General features: G+C 41.4%; 1 protein-coding gene across 1 annotated transcript in view; it reads right to left on the reverse strand.

The window, feature by feature from the left end:
* Positions 1-423: 423 nt before the first annotated feature.
* LOC308073730 (partitioning defective 3 homolog B-like) overlaps positions 424-10,016 on the reverse strand; it is a 381,612-nt gene continuing 372,019 nt past the window's right edge. The window contains exons 24-26 of the mRNA XM_080412818.1: positions 4,413-4,631; positions 2,509-2,637; positions 424-1,710 (exon numbers count right to left, since the gene is read on the reverse strand). Of these exons, the coding sequence (XP_080268944.1) occupies positions 1,602-1,710; positions 2,509-2,637; positions 4,413-4,631 (457 nt within the window). The 3' untranslated portion in view covers positions 424-1,601. The remainder of the gene's footprint in view (positions 1,711-2,508; positions 2,638-4,412; positions 4,632-10,016) is intronic.

The following is a 10,016-nucleotide window of genomic DNA, read 5'->3' on the forward strand; positions in this document are numbered from 1 at the left end:
CAAAATGACTTGCAGCTTGGTTGGCACGAACACTCTATGAAGGGGCGTCACTTGGGAGTTCCAGGGGAGTGCCGACCACTAGCTTTAGCATTTAAACAAAAAAATATATATTTTCTTGCAGATTAATCTCATTTTAGAGCAACACACTCCGCAACCATACATTCATGAATCACTTTTAAAAACTGGCCTCCCTATTTTGGTCACTACAGGTAAAAAAAAAAAGAAAAAGAAAAAGGTAATTTCTTTTGGCAAAAATAGCAGATCTACAAGCTCACAATGCACCACATCGCGATGCATCGTAGGCCTGTAGATCGGCAATTGTTTCTAATTTTGAAATCGGGCTTAACCACTGAAACCCCAGCATTTGTATTGTGGGGAAAGCTTTCGCTGAAAATAGCCGATCGACAAGCTCACAACACGACGCGTTGCGTCGCGTTGTGAGCTTGTCGATCGGCTATTTTCAGCGAAAGCTTTCCCCACAATAACAGAAAACTGAAAATACACTAGTATAGATCCCTGAGGGACTCCACCCAACAACCATATGGGGTTTAAGTGTTCCCTTTTTTTGCCACCCTACTCTTCTTTATGACATGACGCCTCTGCCTCTGTGAAACCGGACAAAGCTTTGCAGCGCTGTCTGTAAAGTTTGAACTGCTTAAACTCCACTGATCTCCACTTTTCCACGTTCCACTTCCTTCATCTATTACTCGTCAGTGGTTATAGCTGTATATTATTATGTTAAAATCTACAGAATTATTTTATTATCTCTCATAGACCATGTTCTGTGTTGAGCTCCACACAGCTGCAGTTAAAATGCATTAATGAAAGTTAGCATAATGTTAAGGCATCTTTCTTAAGTACCACACCCTGCATCAGTTAAATGTTATGCTATGTTTACTGTAATCAGGGGGTCATTGAAAAAAGAGAGCTTGCTCTCAATTGACCTTCCTGAATAAATGAAATGAAATGAATAGGTGAAATGAAAATTAAAAAAAAAAAAATCTACCATTTGTACTGTAGGATTCTTTAAACTGATCCTCTTATGGGGTTAATAAGAGCAGAAGAGTGAAGCAACCATGTACACAATATGGGACGTCTTGATAAGTTGTAAAGTTAGACTTTGCTGGTGTCCACTAATGGTATTATACAATGTGTAGGTTAATCTATGCCTGTCTCTCAGTCACAATGTTTGATATAGATTAAATTACTATTTTATTTGATCGTTGCTGGCCACAGCTTTACCAATCGGCTTGTGCTAAACTCTCAACCTCAACCGTCTTGCACTAACAGGCAGATGAAAGCATAATGCTCGGAGCAAATCAAAGAGGCTTTATAATAACAATACACTCAATGCATCACGCTCGCTGCTTTGTAATTAACCCTGCTTCAGTTAGCTACGCTGTTATCGCTAGCCAGTCCGTATCATGTCATTATTCAATTTACTCAGTTATTATTTCCTAATGCCGTGCGATTAAAATCATAAAATTAAAAAAGGAAAAGAAAAAAATGTTTCCTGCACAATTTCACTGGTGTGTTTGCTAGATATGAACGGCTGGCTAATACAAAAGCAGCGAGTACTGCGCATTGTGTTGACAGGGCCTTTACACAGCTGCAGTGGTGGAGTTCTTCTGTCTGGGGTTGGATTGGTGATGGTGCGGTCCTCCCTCTCCCATGTAGCCATACCAGTCAGGACTGGGCTCCCCTGGGTACCTGGAACCAATCACACATTTATTAAACATTTACCATCGGTAGGTATAGGGAAGGTAAATAGCTGTGCTCCTCCTCCTATTTGACTTGCATCTCAAGTTGAAGAGTTTACTCCAAAAAAGCTATACCTCCATTTTGGATTTACCATTTAGAGTAGCCAATTATTTTCACCCCCCTTTTTTATCCAAATTTAGTCATTATGCCAATTAAGTCCTCCCCACCTGCCTGTACCCTACTGGCTCACCTGGCAGCGAGGAACCCCCCCCCCCGGGAGGACGTAGTGCCTCTGTCCTAATCCTCCATTTGGTTCCATTTGTACACTCTCAGAGTTATGTGGGTCCTTGAAATTAAAACGTTTGAGAACAACTGTGCTACACTAAATGGAACAGAGCCTTCATTAGTATCATTGGTAACACCTGTGGCTGCATGCTGTGCATAGAGCCTATTGTGTTTGTAGAGTCGCTTGGCCAAACTGGATGCCCCGCAGTTGACTCGGAAGTTGGAACGCTAAACTCAGTGGTGGTGGACAGGCACTTTACCCCAGCTGCACCAATCAATTAATTGACAATTTCCTGAAGGTCGTCACTGGTTGATTTTGAGGTACAGTATAAAAGTTTTTAGTACTAAGCACCATCAGTACTATGGTATTTAGATGTGTAAGAATACATGTCAATTTTGTGCCAACCAAAATGGTGGCATCTCCTTTTTGGAAGAAAACTCTTCATCCAGAATTTTAGAATGGTCATCTCCTCAGACGTTACCTTGGAAGCTCCTTTCCTGCCTCCTCAAAGCGGCCCCTACCTGTATCCCCCTCCGCCTCCTGCTCCACGCGTCATGGTGTCGTACCGGGGTCCGCGGAGAGGAGGGGACGGGGGCACGTCCTGCCGCAGGGGGGCCCTCTGTTGGGGCTGGGGGGGCTGATGGTGGGGGCTATAGGAGCAGACAAAACAACGACATGTCAAGTTGACAATGACGACGACGCCAGGAACTATAGTGCACGTGCGGGTCAGCTGTGATCAATCGTCACTTGAACCTGCCAACGTTTGCGCGTCATCCGGAGCTGCAAAAATCTTAAGACCCTGAAGTCACTGAAGTTTCCTTAAGGGGGTCCAATTGGACCCTTACAGCAGTGGTTCTAAAAGTTTTTCATGTCAAGGACCCCCAAAATTATATGTATTTGGCCGCGGACCCCCATCTAAAAATATTTTGTTCCAGGGACCCCCAGAAGCAAAGATTTGAGTTACAAATGTTGGCTTTAAAAAATATATATATACATTCAAAGATGTGCGCACATTTTCACAGGTTTTTCAAAAATAGCAGATCTACAGGCTCATAGCCGCGCTATGAGCTTGTATATCTGCTATTTTAGAATAGCCAAAGTATACAATAAAGGTTAAAGTAGTTAAAAATGATTGTCACGCTATATTAACTTATTTAGCTGGGGACCCCCTGGTACTCCACCAAGGACCCCTGGGGGTCCCCAGACCCCATGCCTTACAGGACCCTTACAGGACCCTTACAGACCCTGAAACTCTGACAGTTCTCTCTCCTTTGGTTCCATTTGTACACTGTCAGAGTGACGAGGGTCCGTGGCATAATGCATGCCAAACTGGGGGTCCTTGAAATGAAAAGGTTTGAGAACCAAACCCTCAACCCTCGAATGACTAGAATGGACATAAAAACCCCAAGGGTCAAGCAGAGCAGAGGACAAGGAGAAGTCAAGCAGTTTCGTAACATGAGGAAAAATGATACAAATAAAAGATCAAACACCTTTTAATACTGAGAGCAGAAAACAAGGAGGGGTCAAGCTGCGTCATAAAAAAACTAAACAAAGGTCAGAAAACAAGGAGAGGTCAAGCCACATCATAAAAACAAGGGTCAGAAAACAAGCTCGGGTCAAACATTCTCTTCAATGTAAATTAATGAATAATCTCTTGAGGGTTATTATCACATGCTGACAGATGATGTTGATATATAGTTGAATAGCTGTGAAATACTTTTCTGTATATTGTTTATCAAAATTCTTGTGATTTTACAGTTTTTGCCCCCATTGGCCTCACCGAAATCAAGAATGAAAAATCAGGAGGTTTAATTAGTCACTACTCACACAGGTACATGCAGTTAAAATGCAAGTGGGGCAAGGATTGCAAAATTAATAATAAAGATACATATGATATGATAATAAAGACATATTTATTATATTTAAATTGCATTTCAACAAATGCACACAAAGAAATACAAATAGTTTATTTGTATTAGTCTGATTAAATGACATAATCATAAATGGACATCTCCTGTGTGAAGGTTTAATGACTGTAGGATCTACAGTATGGTATATCAATAATACCTTCTACAGCACTGTTTCCAGTGGGTCGGGACCCATTTGTATGGGTCTCGAGTAAATATCGCAATTTTTTGTTTCCTACATATATATATATATATCAGAAGAAATCACAACTTTTCATCAATTAAAAACAATTCCAATAAATAAAATGTACAAATCTAATAATGTTCATAAATAAATACGAAGTTTAAGTAGTAGAAAATAGCAGATCTACAAGTTCGCAATGCGGCATGAAGCGACACGTTGCGAGCTTGTAGATTTGCTATTTTCACTAGGTTTGGGTCCCAGGGCAAACGTCTAATTTCTCCTTTGGGTCTGGAGCTAAAAGGTTTTGTGAACCACTGCTCTACCGTGTACTTACCCTGGGTGTGGGTAGTAACCGGGGTCAACACCGCGATGGTCCCCCGGTCGTGGGTACACCGGTTGACTGGGCGGGTAGCCGGGGTAAGGTGGGCCAGACTGGGCGTTGGGGTTGGGGTACGACGGGGACTGGGGGTATCCCTGGGAGGGCTGCGGAGCCCCAGGGTAATGACCTGACCAGGGCTGCATGGGATAGTCAGCTGCATCCAGTGGCCCACGTCTGGAACAGACACAGTAACGTAAGAAGGGTTAATAATTTAACAAGAAAATGGAAAGAGGATATAGACTTGAAACGTGCCTGGTTTCTGAATGTAAGAACATATGAAGGCGTATGAAAATACTACATGAGTCAACAACAGGATTGGTCAACAATGAAAAATATATATATTTTGAGCTGTGACCAAGCGGTTATTGTCTTAGCGATTATTTCATTGATTACGTTTTCGATTATTTCATTGATTACGTTTTTGATTAATCAAATTTTCTTTTCAAGTTGTTCTATTATATATATATATCCCCATCAACAAATTGATGGGGGATTATTTTTTTTTAAATCAACTTAATCTATTAGTTTTTACACTAAATACACTAAATACGCACATTCACAACAGTGTCATGCTAAAGTAACAAAAATAGTCGGTCCAAAACTTTCAAAAGCTGAGACATATAAAAGCCATTGATGAGTATCTGACTGGCTTGAGAGGGCACACAACACGTAATATTTTAACATGGATTTTAAATTCTAAAATACATGATAGATAGGGATGGGACGGTTAACCGCATGTGCGAACGGTAAACCGCTTAACCGAAGCTTTTGTCACTAACCGCTTAGGACAAAATAACAGAAATTAACCAAAGTTAAGTCATATAACAAATACATCAAATATTAACATATATAATATTAATGGAATAAAGCACTTAAATATAATCTATAATTATTCTGTGTAAAATATTTTACAATACCTAATAATGTTTTTTCAAACATTTGGAGAGAAGAAAACCTTACAAAATGAGATATAGACCCAATGCATGTTACAATACATGTTTTAGTCCATATTTCAACTGCCCACACATATTTATTGATATGACGTCATAGATGGTTAACCGGCCACATTCCTAAAGTTACACGTTTACAAAAAAGGTCCCAATGCCCATCCCTAATGGTAGACCGTGTAACTGATACTGATCATTCGTATTTATTAAACGTAAATGTATGGTTTGTATACAAACGTATAAGCTGGTTACAGCACGACACAAATTACATTGTGATCAAATCACAGTTGTAGTCAAATAACTTATACTGTTTACTGTACCAGCAATATGCATGAAAGACAATGCAATGGCTCTAATAGGCATATCCACTGTTCAACACAAGGAAAGGAAGACAACAGAACAATGAATTGCTCGTAATATTGGTGATATAGAAATCTAGGGTTTTATATTGTTGCATGTATTGTTGTATCAGTGGATTAGTGTCTGTTAAATGTTTAATGTATTGAAAAATATATATACAAATATTTGATTGAAAGGGCTACGGATAGAGATACAGGGAGAGAGAGACAGAGAGAGAGGGAGGGAGAGAGAGAGAGGCAGACCCAACCAAGCACGTCCGAGCCAATGATCACATGTCAAGATACTGACATGTGACAGTCTTAGGATCAGCTAACACACACCTACACGCACACACACGCACTCACACACACACACACACACGCACACACGCGCGCGCGCGCACGCACACACACACAGCTGTGGTAATCCTGCCTAGTCCTGTTAACAGATATCCATGCCTTATCCCCAGTGGTAAGCAAGTACACAAACATGTGTCGTGCACATTGCTAACATTATGAGGTATTCATTTTCATTCTCTCTCTCTTACAGACCCACTTTCCCCCAAGCTCTCTCTCTATCCTACTTTCTTTCCCCTCATCCCCTTCTGTGTCTTTTTTTTAATTTTGTAATTAAATGTGGGGACATTTGTGTATTCATGCTCGTCTGTTAGCATACATAAATTTGTGCTTGTTTATACTGTGTGTCTGTGTGTGTGTGTGTGTGTGTGTGTGTGTGTGTGTGTGTGTGTGTGTGTGTGTGTGTGTGTGTGTGTGTGTGTGTGCATGTGTGCATGCATGGTGTGTGTGTGTGAACGTTAAAGTGCTTTGGATGTCCAAACATTGGAAAAACACATTCTATTTAAAATCCACGTCCATTAACTGAAGTGCTGGCTTGAAATAGTTCAAATTTATGTGTGCTGTAAAATAAATGTGTGCATGTGTCTGTGTGTATGTGTGTATGTGTGCACGCGTGCGTAAGTGCGTGTGTGTGTGTGTGTGTGTGTGTGTGTAGTCTGGGTAGAATCACATTACTCTTTCCAAGTGTCAAAAACATTTAGTGCTGTGTCTGTAGTTAAGTGGACTGGAATATCTCATTTCCAACCAATCACAGAGCTAAACACTGACTGCAGCCCTGGAGGGAGGTTAATGTGCACACGGCCATGCAGATGTACGGACGTGCAAACCGCGGACATGTGCGTGCACGCAATGAGACATACAGGCAGATAGACAGGACACACACACACACACGCACGCAGACACACGCACACGGACATGCACACGCACACGGACATGCGTACGCATGCACAAAATGGATATGGAGCCAGGAGAGGCAGAAGCAGACATTCCAAACATGATGGGCATGTGGTTAGTTAGACACTGCTGACCACCCAAAGTGACACATAGGCATCTGTATGGGGGTCAACCAGCACCGTCTGCATGCGTGTGGCTGTGTGGGCACCTTTTCTGACAGTTTTCTGTTTGTCTGCCTCTCTGTCCATTCAAATTCAGTTATTTTTGCATTTTTTTCGTATGTTTGTACCAATGATTAAAACATATATATATATAATATAAAAAACATTGTCTAAATGCCTAAGATGTCTGTATGTCTGTCTTAAATGCCAGCCAGCCAGCCTGTCTGTCTGTCTGTCGCCCGCCTTTCTGCTGGGCTAGCTCTATCTGTCTGGCGGGCCTGTTGGTCTGTGCTGCTATCCGTCTGTCAATCTGTCACTCAGCGTTTGGCTCCTGGCCTTGATAACGTCACCAAGACGGAGATAAGATCCATGAAGAGAAGGTGGCATGGTGAAGACGGAGGGAGAGAGAGAGAGAGAGAGAGTTGAGACACATGGAAATATAGAGAGAGGCAAGAAGAGGCATCGCAGTAGAGGCTAATGGGACAGGAAGAGTGTCCTTCATGATCAATTCCTCTGATTAATTGCGCGGGTCATCAATAAAACAGGTAAATAAATCAACCGATTATGTCGATAACATTCAACAACTTTTCACCCACCAGTCATCCCACCTGGACTGATTGACTAAGTCACACTCTTGACTAAGTGTATGAACCACCAGTATAGAGTTTAGCGTCATCCACAAGCTAAAGTCTTCAATCCTATAACCAATGACAAATTGAACATTAATCAATTGGACCTCCGATCGTAATGTATGTGAAGTTGATTGAAAATCAAAGTGTCAAAAGTCGGTATAAGAGTCAGCTTGGGAGTCTAATAGTAGGTTAGACCTTAATTAATCCCAAGGGGGGGAATTCTGTTTCAGCTCTCACCCAGCTCATGGCTGCTCAAATGGTCATGATGAGCTCTTGGGGTTATAAGCAGAGGAGGTTAAGTGTCTCGATCAGGGATATACTTCCGAGACGTATACTGGGCAAGGCCGGAAATTGAACTGGTGAACTTCTGATTACCAGACGGTCCCTCTCTATCCACAAAGCTACACGACTGCTCCTATGGAGTCATCAGGAGCGTAGTTTGGAGAGAGTGCTGAAAATCAAATCAGTACAGGGAATCACTGGGAATTACTGCGGGTATGAATGAGTCTTGTGAAAAAACTAATTGGAATGCGCTGGGAACGGACCGGCAAGCTATGAGTAATCTATTGTGACTTGTTGGGTTGTATCGGGGAAGCCAGTTGAGATCTCGGCAGCGGGCCATTAACCCCTTCAAACCGCGGGAACGCATCTGTGTCACTTTAGATTTCTTTGGCTATTAAAAAATAGCAGATCTACAAGCTTGTAGCGCGGCACCGAGTGCCGTGCTATGAGCTTGTAGATAGGCTATTTTTGGAAAAGAAATCGTGAAAATGTGTGCAAATCTTTGAATATAATTATATATACATGACATGAAAAAAGTTTGAGAACCACTGATATTATAGCAACATAAGTTTTTTTCAAAAAAAACTGTTAGGATTTAGAATACATTTGTCCCCCAGAAGCAAAGATTTGAGAAAAAAATAATTCGCTTTAAAAAATAAATACAAAATTGCAGATCTACAAGCTCGCAGCATGGCACTCGGTGCCGCACTATGAGCTTGTAGATCTGCTATTTTTGAATAGCCCAAAGTATAAAATAATGTTTATGGCAAAAAATGGAAAATGACACAATATATGCGTTCCCGGACTGAAAGGGTTAAATATGGAGTGGGAATCTTCAGGGAATCCGTTGTAAATCCGGTGGCGAGTTAGGAATGCTGCCTCCAGGAACCTAGTCAGCAGGGCTCAGCAGCTGGGGATTATGGGGGAATGAAGGGTGGAAACCATTACGGACGCACGCACGCACACACAGACTGTAGGCAGTAAAACACGCTTAAACAGAAGTGCGTTTGCATGTGCGCAAAATAATATATATAGTACATAATAGGCTCATACAGAAACACAAAGATACAGATAAAACATTACTATAATTGTGAGGATATAAAAGTTTTAGGACAGCATAAAAATTTGCTGAAAGATACATTTGCGCGCGCACACACACACACACACACACACACACACACACACACACACACACACACACACACACACACACACACACACACACACACACACACACACACACACACACACACACACACACACACACCAAACATTAGCCTAAATCCTGCACTGCTTCCTAATCACCCCTCTACAAAAAACAAAGAAGAAGAAATCCCATAGTCAGGAGGAGGTACACTGGCACAGCTGGAGAGAACCAGAGACTAATGAGAAAGCTGATGCGTGGCAGAGGTGGCAAGTACTTAAGTAAAAATACTTTACTTAAGTACTCTTTAAAAACATGGGCATTCAAAGCCAATGAAAAAATCCCCTTGAAAAGAAAATAGTGTGCAAGTTACTAAGATACAGAATAAACTTCACAGAGCTCAGAGACTGGCCTGGAAATTACTTTCTGTAAAATACATTCCATATCAAATAATTACTTGTGATACTTAAATACAGGTAATATCAGACACTTTACTTTCACTCAAGTGGGATTCTAATGGGTATTCTTTGGGTTCATTTACTTTCAGTGAGATATCTCTAGTTTTACTCAAGGGTGGCTTTAAGGTATTTTTCCCACCACATGGGAACGTACGTGTGTGTGTGTGTGTGTGTGTGTGTGTGTGTGTGTGTGTGTGTGTGTGTGTGTGTGTGTGTGTGTGTGTGTGTGTGTGTGTGTGTTTGCGCGCGAATGTGTCTTGGAACACTTGCCATATATGGGTAAGCTGTCTGGAACATTAAAACCAGTTTAACGCAATCAAGAGTTAACGTAATCAAACCAAAGCCA

Source organism: Gymnoscopelus braueri (genome assembly GCF_963280865.1).
Source record: "Gymnoscopelus braueri genome assembly, chromosome: 18".
In the NCBI taxonomy this organism is placed as follows: domain Eukaryota; kingdom Metazoa; phylum Chordata; class Actinopteri; order Myctophiformes; family Myctophidae; genus Gymnoscopelus; species Gymnoscopelus braueri.